This window comes from Necator americanus, chromosome V, assembly GCF_031761385.1.
Source record: "Necator americanus strain Aroian chromosome V, whole genome shotgun sequence".
NCBI lineage: Eukaryota > Metazoa > Nematoda > Chromadorea > Rhabditida > Ancylostomatidae > Necator > Necator americanus.
The window spans coordinates 36,751,800-36,772,839 of record NC_087375.1 but is presented as its reverse complement, the minus strand read 5'-3'; the positions used below and the strand labels follow the sequence as shown (position 1 = coordinate 36,772,839).

The window sequence follows — 21,040 nt, the reverse complement described above, 5'->3', positions numbered from 1 at the left end:
CATTGCGAAAGCAGTGCGCATAACCGATGAGATTATTATAATAAGCCAAAAGCGAATAGAACATCTGTGGTGGTGGAAAAACAAAATCGAACCTTCCACAAAACGTGGAACACAGCCAACGATTACCATTCATTCACAAACTGTTAAGCCCTAGTGTAAAAAAAAATTGAGGCGACATCAATTGAAAGACACTTTGAAGAAGAAAAGAAAAAGGACCCGAACAAGGAGGACGTGCTACACACATGGTGTAGGCTGCATGGATCTGCTGCTGTGCTCTAATCCATGTCGTTGATCCGCTGCTCCATTGGCAAATCGAACATGACGAAATTGTTCCTAAACAAACATCCAGGTGTTGTTTCAAGTGTTTGAAATCAGGAATAATCATTTGTAATTTTTAATTCTTGAATGAATCGTGATAACTCTAATAAAAGCTAGGAAAAAATGTGGAAAATGGAAAGTAGTTGCAGTGGAATCTTGCATTCACGTGACGTCTTCTACTAGAACAAAAAAAATATATTTTCCTTCTTCACTTCCTATGTTTTCAATTCATTATTTGATTTACCTCTATGTAAGAAACAGAAAAAGAGTACTGTTATTCCAAAAGTTCGGAAAAGCAACACTAAGCGATGTACCGAGGACAAAAAAGTTGCTGTGTGAGTTTCTTAAAAGTTCCTCGAAAAGCACTTGTTCTTCGTATGTTTTACCTCAAATATACTAATAATAGGTAACAAAATACTCAAAATGTTCCAAATAAAATTTAATTTCTTTTGCGGCGATATCCAAGATAAGATAGCCTCGGAATCCTAATAATTAGGACCAAAACTGGGTCTAGGAAAATTCTGTTGCAGAGCCCTTGGAAAAAGTATGAGAAAATACTTACGCTAGAAGAAAAATTGTTTTTTTTTTTTGCAGATAGTAAATGCGGAATTGTAGGAAAATACCGACCAAAACGCGATCTTAAACAACTTCAAAAATCGACCACTCTTATTACACTCTTATTAGCGCTAAAATTTCCCAACAAAAGTCTGTAGAAATTTTGTTAAAAAATTTCAATACTCCTACGAATAATCATGAAAAGACAGAGCAATCTTTCTGCTTTTGCTGGAGAACTCGAAAACAAACAAATTTTAGATTTTTCCAATGCAGTAGCCAGCTGCGCTACAAATTATCGCGCAGTAAATAGCGGTTTTTTTTCCTAGATAATCGTTGCACAAGAAAAAAAAAACTTTAGAAAAACGATCTTCCGGCAAAATAACAAAAAAAAGTGGGATCATTTTTTCACTACTTATCATTTATGAATAGTATGGAAACGTCATGAAATTTTAGAAGCAATGAATGCTTCGTTACAGAAATTCAAAATGCAATTTTTACTTCAATCTACATAATTCTGACCTCATTAGATAGACATCTGTATCTTTTAGAGTATAAAATCCTATTATTTGTTTGAATTTTGAATCTCTTAATTCTTTTCCTTAATTTCTTCTGTTTTGATCCCGAAACTTCACAACAAAAAAAAAACAAAGAAACCAAAAGAAACGTATGACCACTTCCTTTTTTTGGATTGTTTTTGCTCAATGTAACTGTTTTTTTTTCCTTCTCAGTACTTTGGAAACAGAAATGAAGAAGGAGACTTGCCCACCCAAGCAAAGACGAATTTTAAGGACACGTCAATTCAATCTTTCAAAATGTCTGACATCTCACAAAGTGATGAGAAGTTTTCATAGAGAAGAAGGGAGAGTTGTCAAGTTACGTTAGAGAAAAAATGGAAGAGAAACTACTTCAAATTAAATTATTTCCGCAAAAAGTAGTCTAGTATTTGAGAAGGCGATAAGACTTTAAACCATGAGAAAAACTATGAGAAGTAAAAAGAAAAGTTTCTCGCACCTTTTCCTGTACCGTAGAGCAGGATAAAGAGCAACGTAGGTGCGCGGCACCAATCCAGTTTCACCATCATGCCCAACTCGTTCGCATGTCCACCAATTCTGAAGAAAAGGAATGAATCTCGTCGAAATACACTATAAGATCAAAAAAGAACCCCACCTTCTCCTTGTCATCCTTACTAATTACTCGTAATTCGTCACCAGCTTTGAAGGATAATTCATCGTCAAACTGAGCATCATAATCATAAGCAGCGTACACCTGGGAAAAAAGTCTTTTCTTCAGTCAAAAATTCCAAGAATCAAAGAAATCAGCCGTGAAAACAACAGAAATTGCTCACCGTTCCGTTATTAATCGCTCCAGTTGCATTATGTGCTGTCGTCAAGTATCGTAAACAACCATCGTATCCCTCTTCGTCCTCTTCGCATTTCTCCACTGGTGTCTCCATATCTGATAAAGTGGAGGCCAACACACATGCACCACCTTCGACCAGTTGGCGAACCTGAACAGTAACAACGCTCAACGGCTACAGTACTCCTCTGGACCTACGTTTGCACGGAAAACCGCAACGCGTCACTTTTCCTCCGACTGACGTACCTTCTCACGCCAATGCACAATCGAACGCGCGCTGCGGTCGTCCGCGCACACATAAGTAAAACTGGTTGAACATAGCGAACGACTCGAATTAAATCGAACCAGTATACCAAATGATGGAAACATCTTGAGTGTCAAAACAATATCGGAAATTTTCAAAGAATAGGAATTTCGATTTAAAAAAAACTACAAGGATCTAATAAGAAAAAGACACAGTTATACATTTAAGATCCATAATTTCTTACCATGGGCAAGTTGTTACAACTGGCTGCACAATGAAGAGGAGTCCAACCGTCAGAATCCTGAGCGTTTACATCGGCGTCCGCTTCGATAAGGAACTGAAAGCATAAACTTATAATAGGAGTAAAAGAAAGAAGTACGTACATTAAACCCAATTTCTTGAACTCCAAACCAAAGCAATAAATTTCAGTCAAGGTACGTAGAAGGATCATTTATCAAAATGCTAAAATTCAGACTGGATCTGAAACTGACGGTCAGATACAGCTTGAATTTTAACCAAAAAATGAGCGCTTCTTACCTCATAATGCATTTTAATCAGATTATTAAAGTAAGACCATTTAATTCAAATAGAAAATAGATGAATAAGGCTAAGATAAAAAAAAAATCAATCGAACTCACCTTAACAATCTCGTAGTGTCCTGCACAAATCGCATTGTGAAGGGCTGTGATACCTTCATCGTTCGCAACAGAAACATCAGATAACTGAAGAGGGATAAATAAACGATATGCATCTTTCCTATTCTTATAGTATTTCGAAGAAATCGAAAAAGAACAGAAAAATCTCTCGAAACCTTACAGACCGGACTGTGGTGGAAAATTTCGCCAAAAAAAAAAAAACAGGAGGACATGTAAACAGAGAATGATATGTGTAAAACTCAAAATGAGGCGGAAAAGATATGAAAATCAATCCATCAAACAGCTAATGTTATTTTCAAAGGTCAGTTCACCCCAATAAGTAATGTTCGAGAAAAATTTAAATTTACGGAATAAAATAATAAAACTGAGAATCATTTACCTTAGCTGCACTGGATTTCACAAGGTCCAATTCACCTTCCAAAGCGGCATCCAACATTAGAGCAAGAGGATCGAATTCAATTCTTCGACGCTCTTTCTTCAACCCTAACGGCCGCAGAATTCCTTTCACTGTTCGTCGATCAACTTCCATCTAAGAAAAAATAAATAAATAAATAAACAAGCTACCTAAGTGCTCTTAAAACTTTCAAAACAACAACTCTGAAGAACTAGAATCCACCTCTATCGGCTCATCATCACTCTTCATTACTGATTCGTCATCAGTGGTGATTGTTCTGTCTGATCCGGACGAGTTTTCCCTCTCATTTTCACATGGTTCAACCTAAGTACAGCAAAGCATTTTCGCTAACAAAAACATTCCAGAACTGTACTACCCCTGATTAAAATATTCGATAACTTCAAGACAAAAAGTAGACACCTTTGGCTCTTCATGTGGTGTTGGCAGTTCTGGAATGAAATGATTTCGCCCTCTTCGTTGCTCCTCTAAAATCCGCCGAATCGTATCAGCTTCTGACAATGTTGTTCCCTCAGAAGCAGCCCATGATCTAAAAATAACCGCAAGGAATGTAAGGTGAGTCTTGCTGGAGTGGGTCCCGAAAACCTTCTCCTTACCGTCTCTTTGCGGCTTTGAGAGAGTCTGTCCTGATGGATACCAAATCTGTTTTGCCGCTTCTGAGTCTCGACTCATCCAGACTATCAGCGAAGGATGATATCTAGAAGAACAAAATCATCCTTGAATGTTTTCTGACGATCTGACCAGCATCACTCTAAAACTCACCGAAAACTCTTGCTGTCGTACAAGTTCCCTCATTCTCATGGGCTTCTCTGGTGCTTCGGCGGTTGACGTTGGAAGTTCTCCTGCAGTAGGATGAGGATCTTTCGGAGGAGACGGGCTTGCATCGGAACGATTGCTCGATCCTGGGTCATTTATTGATGGTGGCGGATATTTCGGAAGAAATGGTGCGATTTCGACTGGTTCGGATGGAGGTGATGGTATCGGTTTCGATGAATCCTCGCTGTAAAAACCATGATAAATACTATTTTATTGAATAACTTGAATACCTGTAGAATTTTGTAGATGAAGAAAGCTCTAAAGCTCTAACTGCTTAGCCACATGCAAAAAATCTATGAAGTTTTAATATTTCATTTAAAAAAGTCTAAAATGCAATTAAATAGCCCATCACAGTTCTGCTCGACACATTCTTTTCTTGAAATTCACCCGTTAAATTTTTACAGGAGCTCCACAGCATAAAATAGGAAAAAAAACATGAGTCTTCCAGCAATGCCGCTCAAGTTTCTTTTGCTCATTGCAATTAATTGCGTAGTACAATAAAACAGCATTATATGGTAGCCAACAAGTAAAAATTAAGTAACACTGAGTGAATCACGACAACTGAGTCAACTAATTAACTAAAAATATTAGAAATTACAAAAAATATTAGCTCAAAAAAATGTAATAGACAAAAAATAATAATTTCGCTTTGCATCTAACAAAGTTATAGCACGATAGCACTACTGTGCTCTCGGATTTCCATGTTCTCAGAAAAAAAAATTCTTGAAATAATATTCTATACAAGCTTTATTTTTGCTATACCTTGCCGAACAGCTACGTCATTATAATAAAACGACAAGGTTATAGCATTCGGAGTTGTTTTTTTTTTCCATGACTTTTACCAGAACGCGAATTTAATTACCGTCTGCCATTATTTCAATTCATTAAAAAAACAACTTCCGATAACTATACATTTTCAAGCATGCTACATACGTCAGATAAGCACATCATGAATTTAATCCCAAAAAATTGAAAAAAAAAACTTTCCAAGCTCCAGTTGTCAGAAAATTTCAGATGTCAAGATGTCCTGCGTTTTCGTCCCTTGATATATGCGGTCTAGAGGTGGAAAAACCCAAGAAGAAAAGCAGAAATTAAGGTCTATAGAAACTATGTAAATTAATATTCCAGCGGTCAATGGTTCGAAACCTTCCTAGTGATAGCCAAGTTTTTTATCTCTCAAGGGTCGATAAATTGGTACCAGACTTGTCTGGGAGGATAAAAACACTGGCTTGATTGTCGGCTGGCCCCCGTAAGTCGTTGTATAGGCCAGCTACACGTTCATGAACCTCAAACGATTAACGAATTTTGGTAGAAACGCGTTTTCGCATCCCAAATGGATTGATACACCAGTTACTTTATGCTTTTACTTTTAATATTTCACGTATTATTATTTTACACCTTAACAATCCCCCCCCACTTAAATCTTGATAAAAAAAATACTTCCTCATTTTCTCAAGTATCCTATCCAATATTGTACGGCACGGAGACAGAATATACTTAGAGAAAGACAACCTCTCCACTTTTTAGCAAAGTATAAATAGGATATTTCGATCAAATTTCGAAGCATGGATTCCTCAAGAATCCACCAAAATCACCCTAGTGTTTGCGCTGATCCCATTCGAGGCACCATAAGTTTGTTGAGAGTTCTGCTGAGGTAGGACACCAACAGTTTTATAAGATAGAACTCTTTGATTGTGAACAAAGAACATTCATACTTTCAACGTCTAACCTTTTCCACTTTTTCAGCTAATTCACAAGTGAAACCTGCTGATGATACTTGCACCAATTAGAGATGGAAAAGAACCAAGAAGTAGCGTTACCTGTCCAACGAAACATCAACGACTGTGCACTTGTCTTCCTTCGTATCCGGTTCTGGGTCACGTTGAATTGGAACGTTAACTTGGAAAGGTTCAACCGAAGCTCTGGGACGTTCGACGATCGCTGCACTTCGGGTTGTCTCTTGCAGTCGAACAGCCTTACAGAGTGTTTGATAAGATAATCCGATCAAGCTAGGAAGCAAATGGAAAGTCTGAACGAACCTGTTGTTGCATTTTTCGCTGCTCAGAGAGCGCAGCTGCAGCTGCAGCTTGTCGCCTTCGATATAATTCTTCAATCTAAAAATAACGAAAGTGAAAATAAGAAATAAGTTGAATAAAGGTCCTCAAACAACTTTGGATAGCTCTGGATAGAGCAACAATAATCGTAATCATGGGCCCTTCCGTTCGAGCAACACCAGTACCTGTCGTCTTAGGATCTCCACTCTTCCAGCAGCAGTTCGAAGTATATTTTGTTGCTCGCGTAGTTCCGCACTAAGATGACTCAATTCAGCTTCTTTCTCACCGTTTCGCTTCGACAAATTACGAGTTTCGTTTTCCAGTTCGGATAACCTGGAAAAAGGTTGTGCTAATAGCCAATAAATATCAATAATATTAATCGAACACACCTACCTTCTCAATTCCCCCTCCTCTTCGGCCAGATCCCTTCGTATCATGTTTATCTTATGAACCGCGTCAGTACCACTGTGAGCGCGCATTGCTTGTCGTCGATCCACTTCTCGGCTATAAAGAAAAGTATTCACGGTTGTTCAATGGAGGAGAAGAGAATCGAGTGCCTGAAGAAAAAAAACAGTACCGATTCGCTTCGATTTGTTTCCTTTGTTGCTCGGCGAACTCCACCATTTCGTTATAGCTTCTGAAAAAAAAACACTATACAAATTCTTATTCTTCTTAAAAACGGGACACAACTTTGACATAAAGAAAAAAAAACAGGTTCTTGAAGAATTGCAAATAATCTGGGGGAAATAATCCTCTTAGTGAACAATAGTTGCTCAAAGGTCACCCTCCCAATAGTTCTTTTTCGAGGGATGAAGAAAAGAGGAGGAATAAACGAGAAAAGGTACCAGGGAATGCATGAATTCCCTCCGTAGGAAAAGTAAAGATATAAAATAGTCTTAGAGTGGCCGAAAAAAAAACAAAAAGAAATGAATGGGGAAAAAGATAGGAAAAATTGTCAGATATGATCCAACAACTAAAAATCTCCCCATCACGCCCTATGATGACACCCAAAACCTTAATGAAGCAGCCATCGCAATCATTTGCATCGCTCTACAAGAATCCAAGAAGGCTTCGCATTCAGAAGACTACACAGAGAAACATTTAAAAAAGAAACAATCCTATTAGTGCATTAAAGCGAAAAAAATTAGCGAGATAAATGGAAATGGAGCTATTATCGTGGACGACAAACACTTTTCTTCAGGAAAAACAACAGCTACACGCTAAATGGAACGCTTTTCTGAAGCTTTTATTGCACGAAAGTGTATAGAATATGACATTGTGGAAGGATAGAGCGACCGAAGGAATCACTACGAATCGAATTTCAGTTTCAAATTGTGCAAAGCATAATGAATGTCCTTTGAAGAAAAAATATATCGCAAAGTGATAAATTACTTCCGCCGCTGCGACAAAATCGAGAACGCAGGTGTAAAATCGTTGACCCCACTGTTCGTCGATGACACTTTTTAACATCAATGTTTCCCGGAAGTTAAATACGGTTTCAAGATGAATCATCTGATTACATTACATCACTTTTACTAAGTTAGTAAAACTCATTAAAAAGTTGTTCCACAAAACTTTAACAGAGAGAAAAAATTTGAAACCTGATCTATGATTCTTTAAAATTTACCTGATCTATGACTTTTCTATCTGCTTACTTCAGGAAACATAATATTCAATCTCAAGAGATGCTACCGCCGAGCAGTACATATATATTAGGTTGGTGCAAAAGAAATGCAAGTTTTTTTTTTGTTTTGTAAATTTTGTTAGATCTGAGTTATATTAATTTAGATTTTAGGTAAAAAAACCTGCATTTCTTTTGCACCAACCTAATATTTTATGATATTATGAGCAAAAATTTTTAGTTAAATCATTGGAAAAACGATAAAGTCACAAAACTTTAGAATATGTGAAGATAAATGGCGTTTTATCCCTTCACCCTAAAAAGATCTCACGAGGAACCTGTTTATCTATACAAAAATCACTATTTTCTCACCTAGATGACTGATTCTAAGAGAAGCAGCATACGAATCTACCTGTTAGCCATCGGAGGGACACTAATTGTCGGCAAAGTGTACATGGACAGCTTCGGCTGACTGGAGACCATGCATTGCGAGGTGTTCAGCGGTATAGTGGATGCAGCGGCAGAGGAGGCCGGATAGTGCTGTGATTGTGAAGAAAACCGGGACGGCGGTTGCGCGACTACACGGATTGGAGGCTTCGTCATCTGAAAACCACAAGAATTATCATTGTGAGAACAACAATGAGCAAATCTCACAGTTTCTATGCTTTCAGGAAGATGTCACACAATGACACGAAAATTAGCAGAAGATGACAGCGAGAAGAAAAAAAACTGTGTACGAGGAAGTGCGCACTTAAAAAAGAAAAAGCATCAGCATTGTGGATTCCGAATGTGAACTACCAATTGAGAATCGATAATAACATTTGAATAGTGCTGTATAGGTGACGGAAAGGTCCAGATCGCATTATGATATTAGGAGAAACGTAGCCATTCGCTCGTGATACGGCGAGGTCACATACCAACCAGTGATAAGCGGAAAATGCGCATGATGTTCGAACTGTTAAAATAACACAAAGAGCCGCCACGAAAGGCCAACGGGGAAATCCTTTCTTCTTTGTGTTATTTAACAGTTCGAATATGGACCAGATCGAACAATGGAGTACTGTACTCAGTGGTGATACACGCTGAACGACCACTATCATTCTTCAAATATACGGAAATGAGAGTACTGAAATGAAAAAAAGAGAGAAATGGGAGGTATTTTAACAATAACATCACTGCTATTAGGAAAAAGGAATCACAAACCGATCCACTAATACCTAGAAAAAAAATCCTCAAGAATAATTTCTGAAAGATAGCGAGGAAGTGTTAGAGACGCTTACAGTTGCCATTAAATAAATGAAATAAAAATTAGAACGAAATCCGCCTTGTTCTAATCTCCTCGTCAGAATTTTTCCACACTGTATACGCAAGTGTTGAACATACTTCACCATTGGTGCACCATTGTTGTATGTGAATAAATAAATAAATAAATAAAACTGATTTGAAATTATTGAAAATATTCATAATATCAAAAATCCACAACTATACAGCACCAAAGAAAATAATAAGCACAATATTTCGTTCCAATTTTAACGGTGCTCGTAATTTTTCGTCCAGGTACTCAATGAAAATGAAAGAAACTTTGGTTTTTTTAGAATCAGTACCCATCAAAAAAGGTTACTTGCCACATCCATAAACCTCGAAATCATCCTACTGTCACATTTTTTGGTTAAGAAACTTGAAAAAAAAAAGCTTTTTTTAACTTTCTTCACCGCCTATAAGACAGCTCAAAACCTCAACAACAATTTTTCCTCGAGAATGTTTTTTTTTCAATCCATTACATTCGTGACATCATAAAAGAGATCAAAATCCTTTTTAATCACACGTTTTAGAGGATATTGTTAGAGGATAATAGAACAATGTAGGTCTCCAACAGAAAGGTCATTCGTGCGATCTAATGACGGACACGAGCTAATGAAATCATTTCGTCCGAGCTAAAATACTCTCACAAAAATGTATGGAATTTGCGAACATAGTCGTAATTAGGACACATTATCCTAGTTCCATACACGACACCAAACACACATAGGGTTATAAAAAAACAGTCGCTTAAAAAAAAGAAAAATTAGAAGATCCTCACGAGATTTCGTAGATTAGATTGGAATACCTACATTCCTCCCTCTTACTCCAATGCGACGGTCACGATTTTCTCAGAAAAAAAAAACTACGGCAATGACAAATTTCAGAAGACAGGCTTCTGTTGATCAGCAGCATTTAACGTGGATCTGCACTCACTATCAATCTAGGGCCTAGATGAAATGAAAAAAAGCAGGTAATTGGAAAAAAATCGATGCAATGAAATCTCTCCTGCCGAAAATATGGTATCCATGTATAAAAACATGATAACAAGAAATTTCCCCGCTCTAAATTTCAAGGATGAATCACGAGGAAGATTTAAAGGAAAAGATTGAAAACTCTGCAAAAAAAAAATTACGTCGAAGCAAGTGAAATGGCTCAGGAATGCTGCAGAACTGCGGATCAACAGAAAATCACCGGTGAATTCAGAAACCCAACGAACAGGATATTGCACTTCGAAAAACGTTACAAGCGCTGCTAAATCGACTAGCCGTTTTACGCACAAATGCACACATAACCACTGAAGAATTTCCGTCTTCCTATGTACACATTCACTTTCAAGGATTAATCAAAGCACCCACGTATCTCTAGTGTAGTGTGAATCTACAAAATACAGAAAAAAAATGCTCCAGGTGGTTTTCCGCAAATTCCGCAAATTTGTGAAAGTTGTTCTAATTTTAAAAAACCGCTGCAATGTTTCTTTTTTTTTTGGAAAACAGACAAAAAAAGCTGCAGAGGTTTAACCAAAAATCCTCTCAACTAACACACGTTTAAAGGAGGTATACTGATGATAAGGGCTGTAAATAGGTCATTTTTCGTTGTTCCACCATGGGACCTTAGGGATCATGTTTAAAACATTGTCGGGAATCCCGAAAAATCCCGAATAGTTTCTCTTGATTTTACTTTAACGCTGCGTAAGTAGTATCGAGGCAAAGAGAAGAAGACATCGAAATTGAGAGAAAAAAAGTGCAGACATGCAGGAAGAGCAGTAACAGCTGCCAAACGTCAGGACGAAAACAAAAGATGAACATGAATAAGCAGCGGATGATTCAGCGTATGACTGTCCGTAGGCATTTCCCTTTATATATGTTGGAATCGTAGAGATTACGGCAGAATAGTTCGTTGAAGAGATGACGTTGAACTAAATAAGGGTATGTGTAACACAATCGTTACAACGACATGTTCCTTTGATCAAAAATGAATCACAATTTAATTCAATCATGATACGACGGAATGCACAACGTAATTGACGTTTTCTGTAGAAAAATTCGCTTGAAATTCACTGTCAAATTCTCGTAACGATACTGGAAATTGGCTCCGTTCCCACCGATAACCAGTATCTACATGCATCACTACAAAACAGCAATGATGATGGCAGAATCTCGTCGTTCTTCTCAAAGAATGTGGGAGTGCAAGAAACAAATCCGAAGAAAAACACGCTTATAGATCTGGTGTCTATCTGATCACGAATGATATGTGAACACTGTAAGAACACTATGTACGCTACTAATAGTGTGGTATGCATGAAAACGGACGGACAATAGATGCTCCCACTTTTTCAGCGATATTAGATGAGAAAGAAGATAGATCGCGAAGAAGAAAACTGCTGTCGAACACGGATGCTGGTGCGCATTATTCTCGTCACAGTTCACATGAATCGCATGCTCGGATGAATGAATTAATCCACATAACTTTCACGTATTCCTAATTTACAACCAAATAACTAGTGCTTAATTTCATAGTTCCTCTTTTTACTGGTATTTTGGAACATTTACACGGTTGCATGTGAACAAATATCATTCTAAAGTACTAAATTAATTCGCTATTCCGAAACAGCACTATTTAGCATTGAACAGCAAGTTTACAGTTTGTATAAAATTTTAATTTCCTTTAGAAAACAGCTCTTTTGCAGACCCTTTAGACCGATTTTGAACCGTGACAGCAAGTAGCTATACAGCAAATGTTTCTCTTATCAAAAGAGTAGAAATTAAAGAAAAAATGGCTCAGTTTCCACATCTCAGAGAAAAAAATCCTTTTAAAAAAAAGCAAAAAAGTATGGTAGTGTGTAAATCGACAATCGAGCAGAAGCAGTTGAACAAAAAATGAATTCAAAAGCACTTCGGGGCATTCAATCCCATTAAAATGATCTGATCTTCGCTGATGATGTTGTGTTCTTGTTTTCTCTGCTCATGTTCAAAGGCAACATCAGCACAAAAAGTAAACAAAACCAGATCAACCTTTCCAAGATATCACTACTTTATGTCAGAATCACTAATGCTCTATTTTTAGAGAAGGAATGACATCAACTTTATGATTTTCTTACACATCAGCACTTCATTCGCTAAGCAAAAGCAAGAAAACTAATTTAAAAGTGATTCCATTCTTATGAAAAAACATGCTGAATAATCCTCAGAAAAAAAAAAAGTTGATGCCATTTCGCATTTGAGTCAACGTCAACAGCTGTTAATGCTTTATATAATTAAGAAAACAAATTTTGTTCAAGAAAAAGGGCAATAATTTCGGAACGAAAACAAAAGCCAGGTATGTAGGTGGCAAGCAACCGTTGTAATGCACATGCATAACACAGAGGCATCGAAAAAAAGAGAATAAATGAATTACTTAACTCTAACTAACCAGGAATTAGTAGAAGTCCTTTGACGCACGTTATATTATCTATCAACGAATCTTTACAACACAACGGAGCACAACACAAATAATTTCAGCAACTGTGTCGGGGAAAAAAAGTGACTCGACTATCGACTTGAAAGAAACAACCTTCGGTTTACACTTGAGTTTTTCCTCAGAGTAAAACACTAAATCAGCGGGAAAAACCGACAAAAGGAGACCTTGAAGAAGATGTTGGCGAACACCTTTGAAAAGGTCACCGCTTCCGAGTTTTCCGAAGAAAAAAAAAACTACGGGAATAGTGTATGGCTCGCCTCAGCGGCAGATGGTCAGAATTCGCCATAAAATTATCGCACTCTAATTTCATGAATGAACCGAAGGTTTGAACGAAATCGTTAGCATTTCGCCTAAGGGTTTCCCTTAGTTTAAAGAAAATTGACGCTAACTATAAATAAATATTGAATGATCACAGTTCAATTAATTCACTTGATGCCTTGAATGCACACTTATTGATATTTTTAATGGAAAAAACTTGAAGACTGAGAAACTTGTATCGTAGTCTAGTCGTTCCAAAATTAATCAATTTTTTTGAAAATGTGAAGTTCTATCGAATACTTTAGATTATTATTATTTAATAATTATTTAATAAATAAGGTTATTTTATTTACGTAGGACTAAGTGTTCGCTATTATCTCAACACCATGGATCGAAATTTGCTGTATCAATTTAGGCAGATCTAAGCACTTCTCAGAGAGCTACTCCAAAAAAACGGTGCTGCGATTAATATAGTTTTTTTTTCCACAACAAAGCAACTGTTTTTTTTCTTTAATTAAATATGCAACTCCACAAACTTCGAAATTCGACAAATTCGAGACACGAAAAAAATTGATTACGATGATTTTGAATTATTTCGAAACAATTTCAATGATTTTTAAACGGTTCTTTTTCAAAATAACATATATTTTAACTAATTAATATTGATTCAGGAAATAATTTTTCAAAATAAAATAAAATAAACAATTCCTACCCCAATTATACAAAAATAAAGGCATAACGGAAAAGTAAAAAATAGATTTCCAACACTTTTTTGACAATTATGAACTGAAACGAGAAAAAAAAACAACAAACCATGCTTGAACGAGCACGGACGAAAGCGTTAAGTGCAATCATGACATCACTTTCGCTTGAATTTTCTACTGGACAAAAGAAAACACTCAGTCGTTAGCAAAGAATATTTAACAAAAAAAAAGAGAAGTGGGTTACGTATCTGCAAAGATAAATAGAATACAAAGAATAATAAAAATAGAATATAAATAAAAATAAAATAACAATAAGAAGAAGAAAAAGAATATAAATAGATAAATAGAATATAGTAATAATTAGCACATAACCGCTTCAACAATAAATGTAACAAACAAAATTAAATTAAAGTCAAACAAATGCACGTCCGACTCCGATCCTATTACTGTCCTACCTTGCAAAAATTAGGAAAAATTAAAAAGGAAAAGATAAAAACTCCGCCATTCCTAGAACAGATGTCACGGAAAGATACGATTCTCAAGGCTGCAGTTTCAACGAGGACCACTAGGATTCACCGGGAGCGATTTTCAATTTGTGTAAAGGTCGGATATCAGATTCACGACTGGACAACTGTCTCATCATCAAATTCGCAACCTGGACTACAGCCCTACACTTCATGAACTCATTTCGACTACTAATCCGATTACACACACGATTCACAGCCGCACTTTTGCTAATCGAGAGCGAATTCACTGAAAGAGATATTCGTTTACGCAATTAATGTGAGTGGTAGCATCCATCTGACACAAATCCTCCTTAATCGGCGATGACCCCAAAAACTATCGAGCCGAATCCGTTGTTTTTAGGCTGGGTCATGTAGATTACGTAGATAACGGTTACGATTTGAAGAATATGTTGGATAACCAGGAACATGACAAACATTTGAAAAAAAAGAAAAAGAAAATGGGATACTATCATAAACACTATGAATACGAGGTTTTTTTTTGGGCATATTTCGACCTTTTGTCTGGTCAGGAGCCCATTACGCCAAGGAATGGCGTACAATAACACAAATAAAAGGTCTTGGCCTTGGGTATTGAGGAGCGGCCTTCGCATTCGACTGGACCTGACCCTCCACGATTACCGTCATTCTATTCATCGCTGGAAGTTATAGAAAGCGTTCAAAAGGAAATAGCTGGCCCACAAAGGGAATGCGATTGACACAGTTCGATTTAGAAGGGAAATTCATAATCGTATGTGACAATAGCGATCATCCACCACCCGTTACTGTAGAGAACTCAACTCCAGAGAAGGGTCTACACGATGAAAGGCGCACTGAAACTCGTCGTCAGCGTAAAACAGTGGCCGCGGTCACTTCCTTACGCAGTGCAACCTTGACAAACACTGAGAGCAAAGTCACAAAGTGTTGTGAACGCAATGCTGCAAGATCCAGTCCAAAAGAGAAGTCCATCACGTAGGGAGCGCTGATGATGTTTCCAGTCTCTTAACGATATTCGATGGTTAATGCGCTCATGATGGTATTTATCACAGGCTAGCAGGAAGGGAAGCGATCAGTTTTTTTTGCGCAGAAATAATGTCGCAGTCGTTAATTTGCACATCTATCCACCAATTCTCCTCTAGTCTTCAAGACTTGCAAGACCTTACAAACCGGAAGATTTCCGTTCAGGTCTCAAATTAAGGTACAAATTTGGAACATTAATATGATAGCAAGTTTGTTCCATCCAAAAACTTGCAGGGAAATAAATATGACGATAACGCCATTATAATAACCTGTTTTACGACCTCTTTCACTTAAAACACACTTGAACCTAAGCACAGCAGTGCTACGATAAAAATAGGGGGTTCATTTTTCCGTTCTTCCCTGAATTATTTTGATGGCAATGGAAAACTGAAATATGAGAGCAACAGAAGATTTTTCAAGAAGAAACAAGTCTACTCAACGAAAAGATATGTTGTCCCGGTCAAAAATCGGAAAAAAAAATCGAATCTCTACTTAGCACACTTTCTGACTACAATTTTCTAAGAACAACGATTCAGTTACGCTGTAGATTTTCCCAAGAAAACTTCGCCATTGATGAATAGTGTTGACAAAGGTCACGCGAAAAAAGTCTATTTCAAAGTTGCACTTTCCGTTGCTTCTCAGTTATTCGCGAGAACACTTCAGTTAAACTGTGCTAACGAGAAAGAAGCTGATAAATTTGCCTTGCTCAAAAAAACTTCTTCGAGTAATGATATTAGTAAAATATAACGATGAAATCCTTGGAACTGAAAAACTTTTCAAATTACGAAGATCAGAGTCCACATTGGACATTCGCGCTCCTTTCCGAGTTCTTAACACACCTAATTTAAAAATTCGGAAAAGAGCTTCACTCGCGGTTAACAGTGAAAAGAAAGCTATTATAAAAAAAATTATTACTCCTAAATTTGAATGAAGTTCATTTGGAGACATCCATCACACCATCGTACCATCAATAAATCCGTTCTCATTTAAAGCAAATCCGAGATTTAAAAAACATGTGAGACGACTCCGACGAAATCCACATTAACATTCATTTAACGCATATTCCAAAAAAGAATAACACAATTTTTCTCGTCATTTCAGTATAAATTCAAAAATAACTTTTTCTTTTTTTTCGAAAATCGAAAAAAGACAATGATCCTTTCCTACGAGACCTCAAGTTAATCCACATCGAGGACCATTCGTGTGGTCATGAGTTTGGAATTAAATAGTTTTTTATTCGGGAAAGAGAACGTCCAAACAGTCCTAGAGAGGATTTGCTACCGTCTCTGCTCTGGCTAGCTGAGTGTTCCAGAGAAAAGGAACCTTAAGATGGTTACCGTCATCAAAAACACACGTAGGCTATACGGTTCAAAGACTTAAGATAAATTTGCGCTGGAAAGTAGAAAAGGTCAAAGGAAGTATGAAATGAATGCGGAAGTGCAACGGTTTTTAATACCTTTTGGCACCCAAAAGGAAAACAACCTTATTTTGTTGAAGGGCACAAAGAAATGGAAACTTTTACCGGTGTCGCTGCACGTCCTACAAATCTTCTTGATTATTGATTGAAACATAGACTGAACAAGACCTGAACGGAGGAGGGTTGAACTCATATTATGCACGATCTCGCCGCTGCGTCAACTTTCACAGGGAAGTGTTCGCAGCGTTCTGGTTCAATGGATGTGTGAGATGCTCAAAAGGCCGCCTGGTACCGAAGACAGTTTCAAATGTGATGAGGGCTGCTGCGAGAGATTGCTATAACCAGCAAGCTGTCTCATTATCTCATAATTACATTTGAAACAGGTTCATATGAGTCGTTCCTGATTTAACACTCCGACCTTCGAGAAAAAAATAAATGCAGCACATCGGTGAATGCCTATGAACAGCTGTGTAACGCAGCTGGAAACACATTTGCATGATTTAACGATCGCTCAAACATTTCGTTAACCCGCAATAGAAAGAGATAGGGAGAGAGAACTTGATTCCACAACACACCATGTATAGATGAACGAAGCAATCTCTGGTTCGAAGAGAAAAAAATACGGACAAAGCTCACATGAGTTATATTTCTGAATGATTCGATTAGAAAAGTGGTTCCAAAGAGAAGACAAGAGACGAACGATTACAACGGGACGTGCTAAGCGGCACACGGGCCCAAATACTTGAAAAAAAAAACAGCCCCCTCAATCTCCTTCTAATGTATTGCACACGTGAAAAACGCATCTATGCGTTTCCTGGCGTCCAGCATACCTGCCTCAAGTATTGATTATTCATAGTACTAATATTTCATGTGATCGCACTCGCATAAAACTCGTCCCCAAAATATATTGGGGGAGGAAAAAAGATGTAGAAGAGGCCCTCGCGTGCAGCATTTGTAATGTACATTGAAAAGAATGGCTAAGAACAAATAAACAAACCTCGCCCAAAATGCACAAAGTCCAGTTTGGAAACGTAGATCATATGTCAACGTTTTTAAACCAGCCTAACAACAGGAATTTGCGTTAAACCCGTGCTCCATTCACATGGATCCGAACAGTGAAATCACTGTCTACCATAGTTCAGTTATTAAAAAGAAGATTTCAGAGGAAAAACAACAATTTATATCCCTGACACAAAGCTATTAGCTCTAAAAGATATCTTGTATAGATTTCATGCTAGCTCCACTTATTAGACTGCAATAAAAGCAATTTTTCAGAAAAAACCTTCGGTTCCATTCCACTCCATTAAATTTACGATAGATAGAAAACATAATCAAGATCTCAGATCATGACTCGTCGCATTCAATTTTGCGAACACTTAATATTTCGGAATCACGATAAAAGCCACCTCCTTCCACCTTTCAAAACGTAATGCTGATTCTAAGAGTACCAATCCGTCGCCTTTACCTCCCGAGCGAGAATCTCACCCGTAGAACAAACAGGAATCACGGCGATGTTCGGCCGAGAGCGGTTGTGTAATGTTGGGATTAGGCTTGGATGGTTGATGAGTGAAGGAGACCGTCACAACAATGGATTGAAGACGAAAGAGTGACAGCAGTACGCCAAAAGCTACAGAAATGAAAAACTTTTCCATTATTTCGAAGAAATAGGTCAGAAACGCTTGTTCCACACCAGAACGTTTCTGCTGCTTAGCAAAACCGAAAAAGATATGTAGGCAAGAATTGGCTATGCTAAAAACAGATGCACAAACCAAAACGTTCTACTCATCATGCTCGTGCCAAAAGAAAAAAAAAAAGCGAATCTTCGTAATTAGGTGGACAGCGGAATCTTTTCATTGTGAGTCCAAAACATCGCGAAGCAGACGTAAAATGAATCTAAAGCAAAAAAAGCGGGATCTATTTGTAAAAGGAGACAAACGTTGAAAAAGCAACTTTAAACATAGCTTGAGCTCTATCTGAAAAGAATAGAAAAACTTTAAAAAAAAAGACAGAAAAAGCAGACTTGGAACCCTCCTTGCAAACCCCATCACCCCATCACTGAATTTGCACTCAAAATAACAACATATAGCGAGGCAGTCGTTCAAAAAGAGGAACAACAACCACACATTACATACCCTCTCCAAACTATTAGTGCGCTGATAATGTAGAGTAAACACGCAATATCTTTGTTTGAAATCAAACAATTGAGAACAGAATCAAATTTCTGGCTAAGAGGAAGCAAAGCACATAAGAGATGAAGAAACTGTCTTCAAAATACGCACAGAACGGATAAAAACAACGAAAACACAAATAAAAATCAAATATTAACAAAAGTAAAGGAATTATTTGATATTTACATACCACTCGATTAGATGGCTGAAATGCAGACGGCACGATTGACGCTGCTGAAGAAGGCACAGCACGAACGCTGTCCGACGCATGTACGAGTGAAACCTAAATGAAACATCTAAACAGTCAGTATTACCTAACTGCTCGTACATAGTACATATATTTTGATTCCAACCTTTATAAAGATATAGGAATCAGCAATGAGTTTCCACTCAAAAGAAAAAAAAAACCAAAAAACGAAAAAAACGTGAGAGTTAAATATAATGTAAAATAGATTTAGAATTGTTACTGTACAATACAGTACCACAACAGCATTCAAATGATTACAATTAGTTTTCTTGCTTCAAAAAACAGTAAATAAGTGTGGAACGGTTCCACACTGGCGAAATTGCAGAATGGAAGCGTAGAAAAATAGAACATCCAAATAAAATTGACAATAGTGTACTTTTCGCTATGTTCTCCAAAGAAGCAGAAGAAGAAGCCATATAAATACTTATTTCAGACATATATAATTAGTGTACCTGAGACATCGCGTCAGTTGCAGATGACTGCGTCGTTGTACCACGCAGCATTAACCAGCGGAACTACTGAAAATGAAGGAAATTCTCGAAAAAAGCAGCGAAACATGTGCAGATGACAACTTTGCCGACGCGAATGACACGAGAAAAACCTAGAGGATTGGGATGATAAACAAAATATGTGTGAGTTAGTCATCTTTGAAACGGGAAGACATATTTGGGACGGAGAACAAAAAAAAAAGAAAAGGAAGAATATTCCCGAGATGGAAATTCGAAACATTCATAAACATCCAAACAAACATCGGAAAAAGAGATATATTTACGCAGGAAATGCTATTTCAATCTAGAATCAACACATTAATATTTATTGGACCGATCGTGCCTGTTTTTTCCTCCTCTCTGACAAATGCATTGTTAAATGATATGAACCGGAATGCATCCGTCAAAGAAAACATCCATTTTCCTTTAATTTCTTTCTTATTCTATCAACAACAAAAAAAGAAGAGAACTTATAATCGCAGCAAAGATGCAGACGTGTCCAAATTACCTATCCTCCATTGGTTCATAAATTAAAATTTCCAGATTTTGATTGCCTCGAACTAGCGATGTCAACGGAGCCACGCAAACCGGTCAGTTTTCATTTTTGGACGAATGGAGGGAAACTGCCCATCGTCAAATTTCTTTGTTATTTCATTTGAATTGTTGCAACGATTTTATTTCTATAAAATAAAAAAAGCAAAAAAAAAGAAGCCACTTGATATGTAACTCATCAGCAGAGGGAAGTTGAATTACCAGCGGTATTTCGGAAATTTTCGTTCTTGCGTTGCGTTCAATCAAAAGGCTGTCTGATTTTGAATACTTCGCAATTTTTTTCGAAGTACATTCTTATTCTAACCTTAAACTGATTCAACACTAACAGATAAAGAAAAAAAACGAAGAAATTCTGCTCATATCGCTATAAAACACAGATTTCATTGAAATTATTCGCATTTATTTGTACGATAAAATGGAAAACGATCCGCTTAGAAACGAACGAGACGACCACGTCGAGTTGCAATGCGAGGAATCCAATATAATATGGAAGAACTTCGTTCAGATTCTACCAAGAATTCTTGCTGAGAGGAATGAACAGTTACTATACGCATTGAGCGTAAGGAGCATCACTTTTCAATCGATGCCAATCTTATTCACCAAACATACGTGCGCTAGGCTCTGCTTGCATCGAAACACTTTAATTTTAAAAAAAAACTTCAAAGAAAAAACCTCTCAAAAATCTTAGCGACACTTCAGTTTTCAAACCATAACAAGCACGAGAAAGTGCACAGCATAAAATATTGCCTGAATATAGCGAGAACATAAAAAGCTATCGTATTCGTCCCAGATATGACAATAATGCATCTCAAGTGCACACAATGAACAAATAGAACTATCGTTTTCCATTTTAATCGTTTTTGAAAAGATTTCGAAAAGGAAAGTGTACATAA

At 37.1% G+C, this 21,040-nt stretch overlaps 1 protein-coding gene across 1 annotated transcript; it reads right to left on the bottom strand.

Moving 5' to 3' along the window:
* Positions 1-275: 275 nt before the first annotated feature.
* On the bottom strand, positions 276-19,610 carry RB195_016304 (uncharacterized protein; the record flags this gene model as incomplete). Its single annotated transcript, XM_064207399.1, has 19 exons — positions 276-333; positions 1,885-1,982; positions 2,041-2,139; positions 2,219-2,380; positions 2,718-2,810; positions 3,112-3,195; positions 3,509-3,658; positions 3,746-3,847; positions 3,944-4,070; positions 4,138-4,238; positions 4,304-4,541; positions 6,178-6,332; positions 6,397-6,471; positions 6,597-6,744; positions 6,805-6,915; positions 6,989-7,048; positions 8,445-8,635; positions 19,051-19,143; positions 19,560-19,610. The coding sequence occupies 19 exons, from the start codon at positions 19,608-19,610 to the stop codon at positions 276-278; spliced, it is 2,196 nt and encodes a 731-aa protein (XP_064063280.1).
* Positions 19,611-21,040: the final 1,430 nt, after the last annotated feature.